This window comes from Aedes aegypti, chromosome 1 (genome assembly GCF_002204515.2).
Source record: "Aedes aegypti strain LVP_AGWG chromosome 1, AaegL5.0 Primary Assembly, whole genome shotgun sequence".
Classification (NCBI taxonomy): Eukaryota; Metazoa; Arthropoda; class Insecta; order Diptera; family Culicidae; genus Aedes; species Aedes aegypti.
Genome location: NC_035107.1, coordinates 207,076,153 through 207,098,789, shown reverse-complemented (window position 1 = coordinate 207,098,789; position 22,637 = coordinate 207,076,153). Strand labels below are relative to the sequence as shown.

Here is a 22,637-nt window from a genome sequence, read left to right as displayed (position 1 = left end):
CTTGAATTCAATGTTTAAACGGAACGTTTGAATTCATTGTTTAAAATATGAAAAAGTTAAAAAAAAAAACGTTTCCGCCCGACCCGTTTTTTAACCTTCATCTTCGCTGTTAGAAGTGGTTGAATTGAACTGAATTTGATGAACTGTCAATGATCAATTTCATACAAAAGACATGATGTTCAGAATCAATAACTCAATAAAGTAGTGCTTACTCAAAGTAAGAACTCTTCAAATCATGGTGATAGGTATTTTAAATTAAGTCTTAGAGTTCCATCCCATCAATCGAACGCGCTAATTTGTTACCGTGTAGTTTTTCACCAACATGATATGAAAACAGTGCCCTGTACGAATATGAATTTGAGCCACTGTAAATGAAATTTCCTTTCTGATGTGGTGCGCTCACTTGCCAAGAACACCACCCCCTTACCGAACGCCTAGTGCCTACCTCCCTAAAATATTGGATTACTTCGGTTCACCATTCATCGCGGTCGACGTCGATCCGTTTCCCCACACTGAACGAAAACTCCGGTCGCACATTGAATGATTTGTAATTCACAGGATCATAAAACATTATATTCCTCATTTTGAATGACTTTGAAGGAATATGATGTATCCACTGTCTGTTGAACAAAAATCATCCAATTCAGAGATGAACTTTAGATCATAATAGAATGGTATTAGGCAGCTAATTGAACAATGGTAACACGAATGAATAGCATGCAACTTATGACGGATTTTAATATCTCCTTTGTCCCAAACCGAAAATCATTCAATTACTGTCTGAAGTATCAGATGAAAAGGGGATGGTCAAATGTCAAAACAATCTTCTAAATCTAAACGTAAACATGGTGACGGCAGCGTGGTTTTCCAAGCGTTTCTGGGTGAATTTTACAGGTAATTGAACTTGGAATCCTACATTAGCCTCTTTTGTATCATCACTATTATCTACCAATAACAGGACGCAAATCTGCAAGTATTTGGAGGTCATACAATGTATTGGGTAGGATGGCATCTGTTCCTGAAGACTGGTAAATAATATATTTGATTACCTCGTTAAGGAAATAAATAACTATGTACATTCACCAACAATGCTCTGAAGTTGTTTATTTTTTATTTGAATTCTTTTAAATTATTAACTACAATGGAATGGGGATTGCTTACATGCATGTATGATGATCATTCAATTTGAGGCATCTATTCGAAGGATAAAAATCATTCCTAGACTGGATGATTTTCATTCGGAGTGATTTGTAAACAGATGATTTTCGCGCAGATGAAAATCATCTTGATTGTGTCTGAAAATAGGTATGGGGCTCGGATGAGTCAATGATCATTCAATTTGCGACCGGAGTTTTCGTTCAGTGCAACCAAACCGCAGCAGGCCAAGAGTCCCGGCGGCGCGCGAAGAAGACGTTAAAAAGAGTCCACCAGTGCTCAGCGCATGCAGGCCAACTTTTGGCGGGACTGTACTTCTACGTCGTTCCCTTCCAGAGAGGCCGGAGTGCGCGCTTATTTTGCAGCAGCTCCGTCGTCGTCGTACCATTTTTTTTATGTTTACCTAACCTAACATATCGGAGGGTCTTGTGGTACCATCCATTGCCGTCGTCATCATCCTCCCTCTCCAGACAGGGCCCGTAAAACCAGTGAGAGGGACAGAAACGGCGAATGCATGTTCTTTTTCCCGTCCCGCTTTGGCTCCCTTCTGGTTCGCCCGGTTCCCATGGAGTTTATGCTTGACGCTGCCCGTGTTGTGAAAGGGGCGATGGACGATGACGACGGGACTGTACTTTTCCACCACTTCTTTGGTCATTAACCACCCCTCACCGCATCGGAGCATGGTTTTGTTCGATTGTGGTAGTAAGTCCGATATGTTTACAGTGTTCGATTTTGGGTGGTGATGCGCGTTTGTGTGCGTCGAGGGGTGAGTGTCATGTCTTCTCGTTCGCTCCAGTGAGGTGAGAGCTTCCTGCCATGTTGAGAGGTGCTTTGTTTTGGAAATGGTTCACACGCACACTTTGATGCTCCTCTTTGCCGGTCGTCAATGTCGTGAGTTACGCAAATTTGCCGGTGTGAGTTCCATGTGGTAGGGTGGTGCTGAAAGGTATCTGCTGAGTGACTGCTTTCATCAACCCCCCCGCGTAGTGACAGCTAACGCAATTTTCACGTACCTACTTGCAAAGTAAACAATGGGGCCATCCACCGCTGCCGGCACGATTTTTCACTATGGCAGATCGGAATTTTGTTTCGTTGTTGACGGATGCAAAACAACGAATAGCATGAAATGAAATAAGGGCGAATCTGATATTTTCGTCTGCCAATGGAAATAAATTTAATAAAATCATCAAGTTTAAGCACCAAATGAACTTAAGAGCGCACCAATTCGTTCGGTGAAAAGATTAAATGTCCTGTTAGTGCTTTATTTTGCGGGAAAGTAATCCATGAGAAATTACTCACAATACAGCCTAACTGATTTTGTGGATCGCTTTTCTGCTCTCAAAAGAAATATTGTGGGCCTCGTGGTCGTGCGGTTAGTGTTGTCAGGCATTTAAGCGCATCGTGTCATGGGGTATGGGTTCGATTCCCGCTTCAGCCAGCTTTCCGTCAGGAATGTTTCTCGGCTGTGCCACTGGAGCATGCTTGTCCGTTGTCTAGTGTTAAGTTACAGTTTGTGCAGCTAAATGGCTGAAGACGGTGTCCTTGTCTTTTTATTTGAACGGGTTTCAATGAGATCGAATCAAGTCAAAAAGTGATATTTTTTTATTTGCAGATTTTTTTCTATGCGGCTTTGAACTCTTTTTCTCATACTCACCACCAGCGGTCTAAGTTTCAATCAAATAAGCACAGAGAAAAAAAAGGTAAACACAACCAAATTTTAGTTATTTTCAAACTAAAATTTGGGTTGAATTTTGCACAAACAAAATCTTAGTTTGATGCAGCCTCATACGGTGGTTGAAACAAACAAAAATCTTGGTTGTTTTTACCACATTTTTTTTATCAAGATTCAACCAAAATTTATTTGAAACAAACAAGAAAATGGTTGTTTCATTTGACAGTTGTAAAAACAACCAACAATTTAGTTTGTTTTAAATGAGAAATATTAGTTTGAAGTTGCCAATATTTAGTTTGTTTTAAATCGATCCATTGTTTAAAACAAACAATTTATTGGTTGTTGATAGGTTTACTGTTTTGCTTTATTTTCGTTTTCATTGATTTAAAGGTTTAAAATAAACACAATATATTCATTCTTTATTTTTTTCACAAAATGATTAGGTTGCAGATACATAAATTGTAAGGTTTATCTGCTATTTAAAAAAAAAATTAATAGCAGCGCCAAATTGCTATTATGTTGCTGTTCGATATGGCTGCCAATGCTGTAGATTATCGGAAGGGATTATGATATTCACCACATCTGTAATGCAATTTCCAAATCATGTCGATCTGCAACCAAAACTATCAGATCATGGCTATCAGATCATGGACAAGATAAATGGTAATATACAATATAAATACCTTTCTATATTCTGCATGAAGTTCAAGTTGGTGTTCTGATCGTTTCTGTTAAGAAAACATGGCGTTGATAGGAGCTTTGATAGGAATTGTTACATTTATCATGATATAAATTTGTAAGGGAAGGTTCTGAAATCAAAATCACATTAAATGTTTTTTATTAATTTTGTATTAATTCTTCAAAACTACACATTGCACAATCTTACTTGATTTATACTTTCTAACAGTGGCAACAATTAATGCAATATATGTCATTGAAAAGCCAAGAATTAATTTACCGGACTATCCTATGCAAACAAACTTTGTTGTGGTGGTGGTAAACATCAACCTGAATTTTGCTTAAAGCAAAGTTAACGTTTGTTTAAAACAAGTTAAGTGTTAGTTCAAAACAAACAATTTTTTGATTAAAAACAACATTGATTCTTAGGTTAATGTTGACTAAATGTCAAGTTAGCTTAAACAAAAAATTCAGCTTTGCTTCAACCAAAATACAATTTGAAACAACCAAATTCTTAGCTTAAAATTCAACCAACGAAATGGTTGTTTCAAACTAATGCCATTTTTATCCGTGAGCCTATGAACTAATGTACGATCAAATACAAATTAGAGACCTCCATGTCCCTTGCAGTTGCCCAAAATTTTATGGCTCATAAGGTAATCTAGAATGCCGTGAAAAGTGTACTGCGATCTGTCAAACTTGGGTACCTTTTGCACTACAGAGGGACCAAATGCAGTACTAGAAGTGGTACCCAATCTGGGCCCGAGTGGGACGGACCTGGTACGATGACGTCACGCTGCAACTTTCAGCGAGAGGAACACCTTTACTGCATACAGAAAAATATATAAAAATGTTTGCATACAGAAACGATTTCGTTGCACATTCATCCACGCATTGTTCATCCGGTGAACATTTGTTGGTGCGGATGTCATTTTATGTAAACATATTTAGATCGAAAAAAAACGAAAAGAAAAGAAGACCGTGGATAAGTCCATTGGATGAACTATCCAGCTTTTCAAAAGCGGTAATGGCCGCCAAAAGTTAGCTCACATTCTGGTAGGGATCCAATGAAATGTTTTACTTTTTTGATTTTTTGTTTATGCGATTTTTGATTTTTGATTTTTTTGGCTGTTTATTAGTTTTGATATGTAGCTCAAAGGTCTATAACGAAACAAAATACACTTTATAGCAATGAGGAAGTCATGTCCGTGCTACAATATTATTCTCGACGCCGAGCAAAATCAGCACTGCTGGTCTGTTGCCAAATCATTCCATTTTACTTCCGCTTATCTCTCTATAAAGGATCACTACTCGGCAAGAGGCCTATTCAAATGACGTCTCAAATCAGCTGATCGGGAAGCACTTTGACATTTCTTCTATGAAAATGACAGGCCCGTGTTAGCACCGGTCCTCCACCGATGTAAACAAATGCATAGACGGATCTGTCACATGAAAAGGCCTAGAGCTCAATGCTCCCCACGTTTTTCGGTCAAGTGCAAGGATGGAAAAAAATCGTCTCTAGCGATAAACAACACAGTATTTGAACGGTCTAAGAGGGCCGTCGCTCTTGCAGCAGCATGATTTCAACAGCTCACTATTCGCGCGTGGAAAGGATACCACCAATGTTCGAACGGTTTCAGAATCACAAACAACATGTCCAGAGGTAAATCACTGAGTAAAAGTGGAAAAATCCTCAAAATAATAGCACTTTGATTAGCGAACAATCAATCGCTAACATACACGCAACACGATGCATTATTCGCCGAGCAAAGTTTGTTATGATAACTTGACGACAAAAGGTTAATCATTGTTGCTTTGATCGCAGGATAAAGAACAACCGCGATGCATCATGTGTTTTGTCATGATCACTAGATTTCCATCCTTGGTCAAGTGTCAAAATTCATGCACTGAGTAAATTTGGTGCACCGGTGGATAAGTCCATACCAAGCGACCCATGTCAAACGTCAGATCACTGGATCCCTTTTTTTTATAAAAGTGGGCTAATTTTTGGTGATATTGGCGCTCGTATAAAGCTGGATAGTTCATCCAATAAGTTTATCTGATTGAAACTTAGATATCTGGGGGTGAGTGTGAGAAAAAAGAGTGTTCAAAACCGCAAAAGAAAATGTACTGCGAGTCAAAAGCTGGATATGATCTCAGATTGATTTCAAGCTTATCCAGATTTTTAAAGCGCTAATGGCTGCCTCAAATAGGCTCGCTTTCTAGTAGGGATCGGTCGATTTGACGTTTGGCTTGAGTCGTTTTATGAGCCTCTGTACGTGCCATAAATTCTTTTGTTCTTTTGACTTTTACTGTGCGCCGTGTGTTGGTGCTGTCTCGCTCTCTCTCACGGGCAACTTGAAAACAGGGCGCACAGTAAAAGTCAAACGTTTTATAGCATGCATAGGCTCATATTGAGCGGACCCAAGTCAAACTTCAAATCGACCAATCCCTACAAGAAAGCAAGTCTGTTGTCGGCAGCCATAAGCGCTCGTAAAAAGCCGGATAACTACAGTAAATTTTCCATAAATTATTAATCCTCGTAAATATCTAAGGGATGATTCAAATATTACGTAACGAAGAAATTTGCCTATTTAAATTCCCTCCCTCCCTAGAATAACAGATTTTGTATGGAAGATTTCAATTTATTGTATGGACCGTTACACCACAGACAAACAGACGTAACACTTAGAACAAATCGGTCAAAATCATAGTCACGAGGACATGTACGCCCAATGCTAAAATCTGTGTGTTTGGCCGACAGGCCAACAGATGGTGGTAATGTGTAAACGTCAAAAGCGAACAAAAACGATGCAAGCGCTGCAGGTGGCGGATTGGCCACCTACCATATTTTTGAATCGACCGTTCAAAAGGTGGTCGGTGCACAATGATGAGAGTGTGACGTCTGTTTGTCTGTGATTACACTACAAAAGACCCTTTCCCTCCCCCTGTTGTGTTACGTAATATTTGAACGTTCCCTAACAAACTAGTCTTGGTATGAATTGCCAAGTGGTCAAAAAATAATTTCGTAAACATAGGATCGGTTATTATAAGCAACTTTACAGCATGCGGATCACATCACACCACTATCCAAAACTCGCTCGTGGGCCATACAAAATCTTCCCGATGGCCGTACAAATCCTTTCAGGGAATCGTAATTTGATGATCACTCGTTTATAATGATATTCCAAATGCCAAACAAAAATTGCAAAACTTTTTTTTATGTCCATCAGCATAATTCTAGTTTACGCCCTATTTTGAGCACACTCCACGATTTCATTGAGTTTGACAGTACCACGGACCAAAATTTTTCGGTACACTGACGTTGTACTGCAGCTGTCATGATGCTCCCGGGTTGGCTTTCATGGAATATAATGCCAAAACACATTCTTTTGTATAGAAACATTCTGTTTTCGGTGTTTTGTTTTGCTTCCGTTCATTCTACACGTGACCCTCAAATCACACTGGCACAAAATAGGACTTTTATGAGACTACACACTATTATTCGTTGCGAAGGGAATATGTCAAGGCATAATCTGAAATACAGTCATCTCTCCCTTACTCGATATTGAAGGGACCATCGAGTTAGGGAGGTATCGAGTTACAGAACACAAAAGCAGTGCAACTGCGTTCCAAGAGACCATCGAGTTAGCCATGAAAACCAACTTTTACTAGGGTTCTCTAACTCGATATCGAGATACGGAATATCGAGTAAGGGAGAGTTAACTGTATATACACTAATAAACGCCTTAAGTATTGTATCGCTTCGAGTATTTCAACATTTCTTCTTCTGTGTTCACATCCCAATTGGGACAGAGCCTGCTTTTCTCTCGCTTAATGTTAAGCACGCCAACAAACTCGGTCCTTGGCTGTTGGCCCTTCAGTTTCTCGATCGTGCCACACTTTTAAGATCCTACTCCACTTGGTTGAACCAGCGAGCTCGTACCACCCCTCTGCTTCTTGAATCTGACGGATTCGAGGTGAACACATTAGCGTCACTTGAACTCAAACCTAGAAGGGGCTTGACCCATTCGATAAAATAAAATCCCTAAGTAAGATGCTACCTTAGCATAAGAGATATATTTTTCTGGAAGGGGGGGGGGGGCTTAGACCCCCCTAGCCCCCCGTATTTACGCCAATGGGTGAACATCTACATTTTGCGGGATGTTTGTCCGGCATTCTCACGACGTTTCCCGCCCATCCAGCTTTAACGACTTTCTGGAATCTGGATACTGGGTTTACCGTTGAGTTGGGCATCTTAGTTCGTTCTTCTCCTCCATACTCCGTTTTCATGCCCGCAGACATTACCATTATTCGAATAACAAGTTTACAATAGTGAATTGAATTGGTTTATATGTGAAATTTCTTCGATAAGCGATGGTGCTCTACAAACACCATGAGCACATTAAAGCGTTAACAGATTCATTGTGGGATTCTGGGAGTTATCTCTGCTGCAGCGATTCTTGACGGTTATTTGATGTATGGATGGACTTGAGAAGTTCGCCGTTGACTGAATATGCTCAGTAACGACAACGACGCCGCGAAAGTGTATTATTTTGGTCTAACTAGTTAATCATGTCCTTTCCACTATTTTGTATCAGAAATTCACTTATTCTTTCCATTAAGAGCTTTTATGTAATAAATTAAGGATCCTTTGTCTCGAGTTCGTTGAAAGTCCATGGACCTTTGCAGAAAAACAGAGGTTTGAGAACGCGTGCAGAATATGAGTACGGCAACTCAAGAAACTCATTCTTAATCACTCACTCAACAGGATTTCATCAATTTCACGCTAACCGCTCTCTTTTTCTCCCATCTTTCCCAACAGGACACCACCCCCATTATGGACCTGTACGTGTCGGACTCGATGCAGGACATGTTGGACATCGACATCAAATCCGAGGTGGCCACCGTTGTCGGCGGTGTGAACGAGTTCAGTTCCCTGATGAACTTCGACCTGCCCTCGCTGGAGCTGGATTCAAACTCGAACGATGCGGCCAGCGGCTGGTGTGCCGGAGCACCAACCAAGTGGCCCTCGAGTGACATCTACGCCGATGTGGGAGCTTGCGTGAACCCAAACTCCGTGATGCCGGTGATCACATCCGTCCAGACGTCGCTGCTGAAAAGTCCCAAGCAGAATGTGAACCTCAACGCTACAGTCAGTGCGCTGAACGATCCGACGTTGCCGAGTCCCAAAGAGCGAAAAAGTCACCTCACCTTCTCACCCAATACCATCAAGGTCCCGATGGTAATCCAGCAGCAGGAAGTTAAAAAACCCACCGCCGTCACTGGACTTACGCAGATCCAGCGGATAAATGGCATCGATCAGGTCAAAAAGGATCTGTCGAGTCAGATGTTGAAAGACGAAGGCAACAAAATCGTTATTCGGAACCATCAACCTGCGAATGGCGTATCCAGCCCCAGTTCCGGACTCGGTATGGGATTAGGTAAAGGAAATACCATCAAGCTGGCAGCGGGCATTGGTGGACTAACCTTCGCCAATGGAGTGCAGTTCAAAAACCTTAAGAACGTCCAGAAAATTACGGCGCTCAACGGAACCACCGGTCTGAACGGATTGAAGCGAGCATCGAGTCCTGCGCGGAATCTTGGCACAACTACCACAGTCCAACAAGGACAAACGCAACTGATCAGCATAAATGGAACCACTACCAAGATCTACAACAGAAATTTCGTATCTCACAATGGAGGTAAACCATCTAATATGATGCATATGACAAATGGTTCCAGCACTGCCGTAACAGCTGTCACGCCAAAGGTGAAACCCTCCAAGCAGCAGGGCGACAGTGGATTCCCCAAACCAGCCTATTCCTACTCTTGCCTAATAGCGATGGCACTGAAGAACTCCTACACCGGCTCGTTACCGGTGTCGGAGATCTACAGCTTTATGTGCGAGCACTTCCCTTACTTCAAGACGGCCCCGAATGGATGGAAGAACTCCGTCCGACACAACCTGTCCCTGAACAAGTGCTTCGAGAAGATCGAGAAACCCATAACGAACGGCGGCCAACGGAAGGGATGCCTTTGGGCGATGAATCCGGCCAAAATCACCAAAATGGACGAAGAGGTACAAAAGTGGTCCCGGAAGGACCCGATGGCGATCCGGAAGGCGATGGTCCACCCGGAGCATCTGCCAATGCTGGAAAGGGGCGAAATGAAACATGGACCGACCGGCGAGAGCGACGAGGGCGAAAATGACGACGGAGACACGGAGGACCATTCGGACATCGAGGAGGAGGCGGTGGATGCGGAGGAGGACGAAGTGGACGCCGAGGAGGAGATCGAAATCGAACAAGAGGCGGACAGTTTCCTGATCAATACGCCCGAGTCGATGGAGGATCCCGAGGGAGACGACGTCGATGTGGATTTCGATATGGAGGTGAGTTCGGGGGGGAATAACTCGCTGATTGGGTTTTTCTTTCGTAAGATCAGTTTTAGAAGTTTTAGAAGTTTTTAGTGCAGAGTGTGAGAGGAAGTTGTGAGACTTACCCAGGGACGAAAAAAATCATGCTCATTATACTCAATTCACTGAATTTAGGCCACCATCAAAGTAACCGCACCACCACCAATATGATAGTATCAATGAAGATGGCACAAAAGTAGATGGGCAAAACAAACAACGATGCCCGTATGTCGTTGGTGTTTTTGATTATCAGAAGCAGAAGAGTGTCAGTTTTAGCAAATTGATCATCAATGAGGTTCAAATTAATTAAAAAATATGCTGCTATGGACCAATGCACGAGTTCACTATTTGACGTTTGAGCGGAGCCGTGTTATTTACGTGACCATAGCAACGAATAATTTCGGCACCGCTCAAACGTCAAATTAGTGAACTCATGCATCGGTCCATACGGGTAATGAAGCATCCGATGCACGGAATGGATTATATTGACGCGTCTTTAGTGTGTCTCGTGCAAAAAATACAACTTCCCGAAGCGGAATGTAAAAAAGTCAAGCCAAAGACAAATTAAAGACCTCCATGTCCCTTGCAGTTGACCAAAATTTTATGGCTCATAAGGTAATCTAGAATGCCGTGAAAAGTGTACTGCGATCTTGGGTACCTTTTGCACTACCGAGGGACCAAATGCAGTACTAGAAGTGGTACCCAATCTGAGCCGAAGATTCTACCCAGCAATTATCAATGTAGGCGAGAGTAGGTTGAGTATTTTCGTCCCTGGACTTACCTTCAGGAATCAGGAACGGCCCCTAAAAATATGTGAGCTTCAACATATTTCTTTGAAAATTTCAGGAAAACTATCCAAACAGCGGCTTAGATGCTTTTGATAGCTGTTTAAATTTACTACAAAGTTCTTAGGATGCTTGGGAAGCTTCTCCTTGGCCAGCTTCTATTAGGAAGCTGACAAAGCATCTTCCGAAAATTTGGAAGAACTTCTACAGGAAAGCTTATAGAGCTTATCCTATAAAGCTAGAAGAACTTCACTTGAGAAGCTTGGAGAGCTTCTTCGCAGAAGCTTGAATAGATAGATTGTCCTGGAGTGCTTGAAGAGTTTTTTTTCTGAAAATTTGGGAAAGCTTTCACGGGAACGCTTATAAAACTTCTTCAAGCTTAGAGTTTTCCTGAGAAGCTTGGAGATTTGATCCGCAGAAGTTTGGAGAGCTTCTGTTGAGAAAAATTGAATTTCGATGAGCTTCTCCTGGGAAACTGAAGTTCAGAATTCTCCTAGGATGTTTGGAGAGCTTCCTCTGAAGCTTTGTGAGCTTCTCTTAGGATACTTGGGGAGCTTCTCCTGGATAGCTTCACCAGCTTGTATTAGGAAGTTTGTAAGGCATCTTCCGGAAATATGGAAGAGCTTCTACTGGAAAGCTTAAAGAGTTTATCTTGGAAAGCTAGGAGAGATACTTCAAGAAAGTTTAGAGATCTTCCCCTGAGAATCTTGTAGAGCTTTTGCTCAATATCTTGAGTAGGTAGCTTATCCTGGAAGGCTCGAAGAGGTGTTTTTTTTTTCTTAAAATTTAGAAAAGCTTCTATTGGAACGTTTTGAAAACTTCTCCTCGGAAGCTTCTTCTGAAGATTATAAAAAAAAATATTCTGGGAAACTTAGAGTTTTTCTAACAAGCTTGGAGATTTGATCCGGAGAAGTTTGGAGAGCTTTTGCTCCCTCCACTTGGTTATGCGACCTTGCCGCGATGGGAGGGCATAATCCATTAGCCCATATGATGGAAACCAAAGGCGTAACCTGTAGTGGTGGTATCACATTTTGGCACTTTTTGCTTAAAGCCACGTCATAATTCATATGGCATAGACACAATAATATCTCGGATGTGATCCAACGAACGTTTTGCGTCATTGATAGCATTGATGCCCACTTTAAATAATTAATCTATTCGAAGTGGACATTAATATTATTCGCGACGATCAGTTTGCCTTTTGCTAACCAGAATGATCCGTAGCCACTCTTACTATTAGCTAGCTACATATATCGTTATCATATACGACGTAGGCAATATAACTCTGAGGAAAATGACTAGTAGATTCACTGAGTAGAAATATATGGCGACAATCTTATTTGAATATGGTTTTTACATTACCATAACAAGGAATACCTCTTCTGTAACAATGGTATAAACCTGGGAGGGAGAAACCAATACAAAATTTTTGTACATCACAGTGAGCCGAGATTTTGCTGTCACGAACTGTCACTGTGAGCCCGGATCTTAAACAATGGACAAACATGATAAAAGCGCGTAATTAGCTTAAGCATATTTTTGCATTTCATCAAAAGTAGCAAAAATCGAATTAGAATCAATTCATGTTCATTTAAAAGTAACGTCACGAGAGCACCGGTAATTCTTATTGAATGTAACGTATTGGAATGAGGCTTTTTTACTGTTTTCATTAAAACTGAAAACAAAACGCATAGAAAACTGTAGCCCTTTTTCAATGTTTGTCCAGAAAAATCGAAGGCACACAACAATTGAAAACTAGCGATTTTCACTAAGCCTGCCTTGATTGTCGTTGGTAAACTGGAGTTATCTTGCAATTTGGAAAACAATTGTATCCAATTTCGTGTGTAGTATCGGTGCCTCCCTCCCAGGTATAAACAATCTAATTCCAGCTTCATTTTCGCAAAATTTACAAGTAGAAAGTAGGCGTTGTGAAACATTGCATTTGCCACCGAAAAGTGAATCTTGTAGGAGACTTTTATAGAAGCCTAAGGTAACTTTACTCTTAAATATTACACACTTGCTGGGTACACTTGCTAGTTTCGAGAAATAGTTGAACGGACAAGGAAAGTGATTTTTTCTTTAAGGATATATGAACGTAATGACCAATAAAAACTTTTAACAACAAAAAAACGAAATTAACTAGAACTACTACTAAACAGACAATTTTGTTAAGACTTGACGACAATTTACATATAAGATTCTAATCTTACGTAAAAGACAGGAGTAATCAAAATAGCACTTAAATGACAAATTATTCAAAACCATTTCGACTAGACAGTATTAGTAATGACACTACTACACAAATTCTGATGGAGCTGCCGATTTTCACAATGCTTCCTTTTCTCAGAAGCAAGGGAATATGGGTATTTTTCAAAAAGTACCATGTCACAATACGAATAAAAAACAGTGTTCATGTGGGCACCATAGCCTAGTCCGTCTGAGTATTGGTCCTGGTAGAGGGGAAACTTGGCAAAAGCCAGACCGAGGGTTCAGCCTTGACAAGTTAAGCTGTCAGGCAGCTCCAACTGAATAGGGGGACATGGGGCAAGAAGGACACCCGGGGCAAGAGTGCCACTTCTAATTTCACGTAGTTCAAATCAATTTTTTGATGTTGAACGCAGGATAAGTATAAAATGAGTACTAATTGAGGGTTGTGTAAATATTACAGTTAAAAATGTTTAGTACAAAAAATTAGAAAAATGTCTTTAACTCACCAACGCAAAACATGCGAAATATTATAAGAATGTAAGACTGGAAAACAAGGTTTGACTCCCAATAAATACAAAACATATTAATTTTTCCGCACAATATTGATGATTTTCAATTGTTTAATATAGCTGTGAGGATTTTTTTTCAAAAAAGTCCTTTTGACATTAAATTTTACATATATAATAAAAGTATGTCTTATGGGGCAAGAGGGACACCGCAATTTTCTCATATAAAATCAAATGAACTTTTATTTTTCTTGTTTAATATTGCATTCAATCAATGTTTCCTACTAAATAAAATCAAAATAAACCATCTTGGACATTCCAAATGGTTTCTGAAAATGTTTACCATTATTTTTACAGTCAAATGAGATGAAAACTAAATTAATTTCGTAAAATTACTTTTTAACTATTAGTCAACTTTTATCCTCCAGTTTTTATCTTAACTTACTCTACAATTTATCCTTTACGCGGGGAAATAATAATATACAAAATTTGTGGCATTTTGCTCTGGTGGTCTTCTTGCCCCATACGAGTGGCACTCTTGCCCCGTGCCTCGTTTAAAAACCTCATAAGAAGGGACATTTTCAAAAATCTCAAATCATCATGTGTTTCTTATATTTTTGAAATCTATCGATAACATCATTTAGAACAAGAGCTGAGATTGCCCCTACACTGGAATAATCTTCAAAAATTGTGCTAATCAACCATGATTTGAACCTATATATCTTAAGGTGTCCTTCTTGCCCCCAGCCCCCCTACCATACAAAAAAAAATATACTTAGGTCTGTTCAACTTAGGGAATAAACTCTCGTCTCGTGATACCTGTGAGGTTTGTTTTAGTATTCATAATTCTTTTTTTTTTCAAGCAAGAGGTGTCTAAACTTCTTATTTCTAATTCGATCATTTGCTACTAACCCTGATTTCCCTAATATATCATCTATAGGGAAAATACAAAACGTTCTCCAGAAAAATATTGTGGGTATGTCGCTGATGTCCATAAATCTGAATCCCATTTTAAGGGTAGGACTATTTCCCCTTAAGATCCAAAAGATTATTTTTTCATATATGGCTTTGATGATTAAAGGCACTTTCAGATCATTAAATTGAATTATATTTTGAAACATTCTTGATTTTCGTGACAATTAAATATAAATTACAAATTTAGTTGATTTTTTCTATGTGTACACGTTAAGAACAAAACAGATATATATGTTTATTGAAGTAAGAAATGTTTTTGTTAGATACATTTATTTTCAAGGATACCTATCATTTAAAAAAGTGTTTTTAGTGTTCTAAAATTATCCATTCGTATATTTTGGGATTTTTTTTTTCAATCTGGAATTATTTTTTAAAACCTGGAAAACCTGGAAATATCAGGGAATATCATTTCTGTAAATGAGCAGACACCCTGCTGAAGCTTGGAGAACTTTTTGGGTGGCATGCAAAGCTGTTCAGAGAGCTTCTACTGACAAGCTTAGGAATCTTCTTCTGTAAAGCTTGAAGAGTTTTTCAGAAACTTGGCTAACTTTTTCTGGGAAACTTGAAGTTCTTCTTCTAGAAAGCTTTGAGTGCTTCACCTAGAAAGCATAATTTGGGATGCTTCTCCTGGGATGCTTGAAAGACTTCTTCTGGAAAGTTCGAAGAGCTTTGGGAACCTTGAGGAGCTTCTCATGGGAAGCTTGACCAGTTTCTTTTATGAAACATAGAAAGCTTCTGGGAAGTTGGAAGATCTTCTGCTGGAAAACTTGGAGAGCTTCTATTGGAAAGCTTGGAGGGAGAACTTCTCCTGGACAGTTGTTTGGATAGCTTCTTCAAGAAAGCTTCACCTGCGAAGTTTATAGATAGTCTATAGTTTATACACAAAGGTTATAGATCTTAGATGTGAATGATGAAAAAGTATGCAAAACCTCTCACTCTCTAAGCTTATATATTCTAAGTATAATTCTGAAATGTTATTTCAACTGACGAGCTGAATCATAATACATCTCCTATCGCTTTCAGGTGCCGGAGTTTTACGACGACATAAACGTGGACTCGAAGGAAGGCTTCACGCTCGAATTTGTGCAGAAAGATCTGCTCTCGCTGGAAGACGAAGACGAGTCGGTCTACATCTCCTCGCAACCGAACGGCACCCACCTCCAGCATCAAGTGGCTCAACAAGCTCAGCAGCAACAGCTTTCCTTCCAGCAGCTTCAACCCATGGCGAAGCGGGCGAGGCTCGACGTCAACTACTCCATCTCACCTGCGGCGTCGAACGTTTCCACTGGAGCAGTAAATAGCCTCAGTACCTCATCGACCGCTGTGACGGCTACGAATACGATCGTGCATGGAACGACTACCGTCAATCAAATCCAACTGGCCAACGGGCAACAGTTCCAATTCACCAGCAATACGAACAGCAGTGGGCAGCAGCAATTCCAGCAGATCCATCAACAGCAACAGCACCATCACAACCGACGAAAGACCCCCTTGGTCACTCGAATAGCCTAATGTCCTCGCGTCTGGAAAGCGTGGTAAACTTTCCAAACCTTAGCAATAGGCAAAACAAAACTAACGAAATGGTTCTATTTTTGAATGTGGTAAATTGTAAAGCAAACCCCCCTACTTTCGCTAGGTTCCCCCCGTCGGTGATAAAGTTATACTTTTGTACAATTTTAGTTACGATATAATTTAGAACAATTTTTTTCTAACAAAAAATAGTGGTCTCTCGTAAAATACAAACAGTTTAACGAACGATAAATAGTCAGAACAAACAACATAACCACCGGTTCAAGGGAAAAGAAATACAAAACGAACAGTTCGATGGAGATTAACACATACGTGAAAAAACCAGACACATAAGAACCATCAGCAATTATTTTTACTAGGATCTCACGCGATTTAGCGACGCGTTCTTGTATTATCTTTCAAACATGTGATAACAGCACCCGATTGTGGTAGTAAAGTTTTCTTTCGTTCATCGCCGATTCGATTCGGTATTTTTTCGTCTCTCTGTCTTCGTATTGAAAAATTGCATAATCTTAAGTTTACAAAAGAAATGATTTTTTTAATTCGCAATCGAATCACATTCTGCAGAGCAAGTTCGATTCGTTGACGAATGTTTGTGGTGTCCAGAAGCATGTGCCGGGATTCGGTTTTGGATTTCGCTGTGAGTTTTCTGAGCTCAATTTTTCTCCACAGAAAGTTTGACACATAGATGGCGGTAGTTTATTTACTAAAGTTTCCGGGAAAAAGTGAGGTTAGATATGCGAACCAAAGCCGAATCGATTCATGCTTTTGAGAAAATGTTTGAAAATCTCGTGAAATGTGAAGTTAGCCAGTAGTCCCTACCCAAACAAAATACCACATTTTTATAACTGCTATATATTATTTTCGTTGTTTTTGTTGTTATATTTTTTTCGCGTGTAACTTTCAGCAAACATAACGGATCTTTCACAATCGCTCTTTCTTTCCTCAATTATTACAGTAAACTTTCCCGGATTAATGAGTAACTATTCAAACAGGATCAAATATACGTTTTTCTCAATAATTTTCTATAAACATAACCTTTAAAGATAATTTTTGTACACACTATTTCTGATTATTTATTATACAATTCGGAAGTTGCTTCCTTTTTTATTAATTTCCTATACAAATGTGTTTGGAAAACTAAACTTAAAAAGTTTACTCTAGCAATTGATGGAAATCGTTCAAGTAGAGTTTTTAATGGGAAAGATCAACAGACCGAAAGTTACTTCTTTTTTAATGAGAAGATAAATGAACCAAAATTACTGAAAAATCATGCCGCGACTCCTTAGTTAGTAGATTGTAAGTTCAAAACACGTTGGATTGTATCACTTTGGAAGGCTGTAAATGTTAGTTTTTGAGACGTGTTCAACTTCACTTTTGGTTGAGTGTTGGAAAGCCGCTCTATGAATTCAACCAGAGTGTTATTCGAATAATTGAACAGATTTAGAAAACTTCAAGCTCAATTTTCAAAATAATTTACAAAATAAGGTCAGATATTGGTAACTCGCATCAGATTGACAACTGGTTTCTCTCAAGCACCACAGTGCATTAATATGAAATAGGCGTACTTCTACATCTCTGTATTGTGGAATCCAATACGGTGCGTCGGAAATTTTCGACTCTTCCAACATCCTATACCATTTTGAAGATGTTCGCCAATTGGTGATCGGCTCGTATAGGTTCTAGTCGTATACGTCTCGATACGTTTTGACCCCGAAACAAGTGAAATATTTAGTCCGTTAATATTCAAGGTTTTCTTCGTATATCATTGAGGAGTTCGCGATCTTCACACAAAAGTGTAGATTGAGCTTCACCTAGGATCCTTGAAGAGCTTCTCTGAGCCTAGTGAGTTTTTTCTGGGAATCTTCAATACCTTCACCTGGAATATTCGAAGAGCTTCATCTGAGAAGCTTGAAGAGCTTTTCCTTAGAGGCTTGTAGAGCGTCCATTGAAACTTTGGAAAACTTCTTCTGGTGTGCTTGAAAAGCTTCTGTTGAGCTTACAGAGCTACTTTTAGGCTGTTGATAAATTCTCCTGCAAAGCTAGTGCCTATTGTTTCTTTCAAACCTGGAGATGTTTAACTGTGAAATTTGGAGAGCTTTTCCTGGTGTGCTTCAAGGCCTTCTCCTGGCATGCCTAACAAGCTTGTGGTGCAAGCTTTGAGAGCTACTTCTTCTAAGCTTGAAGAGTTTTTCTTGTGAAACTTGGAGAGCTTCTCCTGGCAAGCTTCTCTTCAAAAGTTTGAAAAGTTTCACCAAGAAATCATGAAAAACTGTCCTGTAGAGGTTGAAGAGCATTTTTTGAAAAGCATTTCCACAGTAGGCTAATCGTTTCAAGATTCGTTTGAAGCTTTGGAAAACTCCTTGTAAATTGGGCATATTACCCCCTCCTTCTACTCTTCCGGTAGCTGTTCTGCTTCTTAGTTTGTGTCCACTTTCTATCATCTCACATTCGTTCATTAAAATGCGCCAATGCTTCACCAACAAATCCCTGCACATCTTGGATTTATTGCGTTGAGCTTCTTTTTGAACTTCCGCATTTCTTGAGAATGGCGCATAATACCCCCTTTCGCCTTCTTGTTCAGTGTTGTAAGCAATCACGGTAGTCGACGCGTTTTCGGCAGCTCTTCCATTAAACATTCTCGACACGAGCGATCAAACGAATGTCGAAAAGAAAAATGTCAATTGAATGCCACTGATCACGATAGCTTCGCCACGAAACGCTAAGGTTTTGTTTGTTTCTGTTCTGCTTTCACTGTATGTGTGTCACATTCGACATAAGGGGGCGTCCACAAATTACGTAACGCTATAGGGGGAGGGGGGAGTAGGCTCAAGCGTTACGGCTCATACAAAAATTTGAAATTTTTCATAAAAAAAGCGTTACGGACGGGGGGGAGGGGGTCGAAATTTTCCAAATTTGGCGTTACGTAATAAATGGGCGCTGCCTAACAGGCAAGATCAAACTATTCATATTGTTTATGATACGGAGTCTGAATAACATACAAAACATATGATTTATGCAAATATCATCTTGTCAGACGACATTCAATTGACACTTGACTTCTTGTGTTTATCGACGTTCATTCTAAACCTCGTGCTGTGACTGCTGACCATGGCAACGAAACGAACGTCGCGCAAAGTGTCGAATTTTTACAGCACTGTTCTTGTTATTGATTTCATGTACAACCGCAGAGGTTGGCGGTCAGCATTTTTAGTTCAACTGCCTACAAAATAACCTCTGTTTCATAATAAGTATACGAGACAAACTTCTAAATGCACGGAATTTCCCTGCCAATCTATTGCGAAATCATCCAGTATTCTAATACGCCATTTTTTACCCTTATTTTGGGCCCATAACCCAAATATTTTTCACTATTGGGACCTTTAACGCATTACTTTTGGTGTTTTGGTTACTTACTTATGAGTATAGAGTAAACAAAGCACTGACCGTAATCGACGTGAAATTGTGAACTACAACATTCCATGCTAAGTGATACAATCCCCAACGCAATCATTCTGCAAAGTACAACCCCCCACACAATCACATTCTTTGTTTCGATTCTAATATGCCTAGTGTACCTTAAATAATCTCAACCACGTTTCATCCATTTTGTTTCATGTAATCCTAACATTGAGAGTGATCGTGCATTTTATGTTTATCATATTTTTTTTACTATTTGTTGTAAATATAGTTAGCGCTAAGTTACTTTTGAGTAGTTGACAATTATGTATAAAATAAAACCTTGTTTTAAACCAGCATTATTTTAGTTTCTAATGTGGAAAACGCTTAATTTCATTTACCGTTAAGGATAATCCCTCATTTCTATTTGTTTCCCTTCCCCTTGTAATTATAGTTTATTAACTATGTCTCTCCTTCTTGTATAAAATTCCCCGATTCGGGACTCGCCCACGAACAAATCCAAATAATTTAGTTGTCGTCCGTGTTTGTAACCTTAAAATCCCAGGAGATTAGATAGGAGCGAACAAAATGGTGGAAACACTTGAAAAAGAATCTTTTTTATTTTACTTTATTTTTTTCTAACAAGGCAAAGACAATGATCATGATGGATCGCTTGTGCAGCGACGAATGAGAATGACCAGTGCAGTATTTTTCGCGTCTAACTAGTTTACACTGTAGCGTTAAGGAATGTGAGAAGAAATGGAAGATTCATACAAAAGAATAGTTTTTTTTGTTTTTCGTACAAATCTACGAATATTTTGCAGCAGATTTAGACACACTTAGTTAAGACCAACCCCATCACCTTGAAACTTCCTCGTTGATACACACACGATGAAAACAGTACAAAAAGAATCTGACGGAGATTGTGAATGGGAAATCGTTTGATTATTGTCGAGCAGTTACCCATTCCGTATCTTCGAACCAGTTTAGAAATATCATTGAAATAGACGCTTATTTTCGTGTAAAAAATGGATCAATTTACTTTTAAGGACCACAAACTTCCATGTTCAGGAGGTAGACGATAGTTTCTCATTTAATTTTCGTGTAAGCTGAACCAATCGGATGTAAGGAAAGGTAAAAACCCTTCCTTTTTGTTTATTTGTATGATTTATCCTCTTTTGTAATTAGTGTAAAGTGTATGAAGAACGATAAGATTTGAATAAATTGGCAAAGCAAACCACAGAACATGTGGCATGAAATGGAAAATTAATTATGAAACGAATTCAGGTGAAAAATGTTTGTAAAAGATGAAATTTTAACACATTTTGAGATCTATAAGAGTTGACAATTTCACGCTAACTTAGAACCGCCGCCACCTCCTTGTGGAAATATTGTACACTAAAAAGAAGAGAAGGAGGAAATAACAGAGCAGAACATTTTTTGTATCAAAAATATGTATGAAAGGGATTTAAACAACAAACAAAAAAATAATAAAATCAATGAGAATTAAACTATGTTGAATGTATGCTATCTATTAGAACGCTTCGAAAGCCGTTTCAGAGTGTCTACTCGTTTACTAAAATGAAATTCCCTGATATTTCCAGGTTATTTCCAGGTCTTAAGCAATAATTCCAGGCTCAAGAAAAACTCTTAAATTCTTATGATTATTGAATTTAAATTTTGAATGAATTTGAATTCATTTCTAACATTATAAATTTTGAATGAATTTGAATTCATTTCTAACAATAGGTCTTAAATGGCTTCAAAACACTTTAACAAAAAACAAAGATTTCTTTAGTTCTTTAGTGATCATTTTCCAATGAATTCACCCTACAATTTCATTTTAGAAACCTCAAGAATACAATATGGATTTTTTGAAAAAAAAAAAAAAACATAGAAAACACCTCAGTGATTTTATTGGGAATTCCTCCAAAGATTCCCCAACAAAGACTTAAGTTCTCCAGACAACGATTCTTCCATCGCTTTATTTTGGGCACTCTCAAAAATACCCGTTTGGAACATCTAAAAAACAGTATCTTCTCCAGAAAGCACCTCTGGGTCTTTCTTAGAATCACCTACAACATTGATTTTAGGAATATCTTTAACATTTCAACTTGAAATTTCTCTGTGGATACTTTCTGAATGTACCCTAGAGATTCCTTCTAAGATTTCTTAAGAAAGTACTCCAGTTTTTTGAGATATTTCCCAAGTAAGTCTTCGAATATTTTTTCAGGCATTTTTAAAATAATATCTCTAAAGAAATTGCATGCAAATTTTTCAGATATTATTAGTTAAATGTTTGATAAAAACCTGGACGAGTAATATTTTAGAAGAAAACCTAAAGTAAACTCCGATGAAGCTTGTATAAGGTTCAAAGTACATAACTCTTGATTAACAAGGATCCCCAAAAGAACTCCTAGACACTTGAGGAAGTTTGAGAAGATTTCCTAGATCAATTGTTAAGATATTGAAAACAAAAATCGATCGAATAGCTTATCTTGTATGATTTTCAGAATTCTAATTCCTTGAATAACATCGGAAGGAATTTCCAAAGAAGTTTGTATGAGAATAATCGGAGTAATTATTGGAAAATTTGCAGTGGTGTTAACTGGTGTGGAACCTTGAATAAACTTAAGAAGATTCCAAGGGTATTTTATTCGAGAAATTCATTGGAAAACGTTTGGATGAAATGCTGAAGAAACTTCTAGAAAAAAATCAATAGGAGCATTATGATGAATCGAATAATCCCTCGAGAAACTGTTGGAACGATTCCTGGAAGTAACCATAAATGAACTCTAAAGGAATTAACATGAAAAAGCGTAGGAATTCATGTGCGATTCCTTGGTAAAATATCTAAAGCATAAGCATAAGCATTGATGACCGTACAATTCGTAGTTGCTACTCCGTGATTGACCAGAATAATCGAAGTTGCACAAGGAACCAAGAGATCAGTGGCGATTCCCCAACCTCAAATCTACCTGTTCCACGAATAAAAATTCTTGATTTTATGCAACCAATTTGCATCTATTAAGTGAAGATTTGCTAGAAAGGAAGATTTCAATCATTTACTATTGGCTTTATGATCCCAATTTGTCGAAAAACGGCATTTTTAGATGCGTAGAACAGGTAAAAAGTGAGGTTACGAGTCGCCTCTGCATGAGATGTTGCTTGGGAGTAGCTTTCCATCTTCAATGTACACTTTCGAGAACTCCAAACATTGAAAAGTCAATAACGACGCCGGCCACGTCGTTACGGTCATCGGGGAAGGGAAGGAATGTTAGTGTGACATCCAGAAACTGAGATCACCTCTG

The 22,637-nt window shown here is 38.9% G+C and overlaps 1 protein-coding gene across 13 annotated transcripts in view; it reads left to right on the top strand.

Moving 5' to 3' along the window:
- The window catches only part of LOC5572572 (forkhead box protein N2), a 65,698-nt gene extending 48,534 nt beyond the window's left edge, over positions 1 to 17,164 (top strand). For all 13 annotated transcript variants that reach the window (XM_021857361.1, XM_021857359.1, XM_021857355.1 and 10 more), the window contains 2 exons: positions 8,331 to 9,899; positions 15,421 to 17,164. In XM_021857361.1, the coding sequence (XP_021713053.1) occupies positions 8,331 to 9,899; positions 15,421 to 15,909 (2,058 nt within the window). In that variant the 3' untranslated portion in view covers positions 15,910 to 17,164. The remainder of the gene's footprint in view (positions 1 to 8,330; positions 9,900 to 15,420) is intronic.
- Positions 17,165 to 22,637: the final 5,473 nt, after the last annotated feature.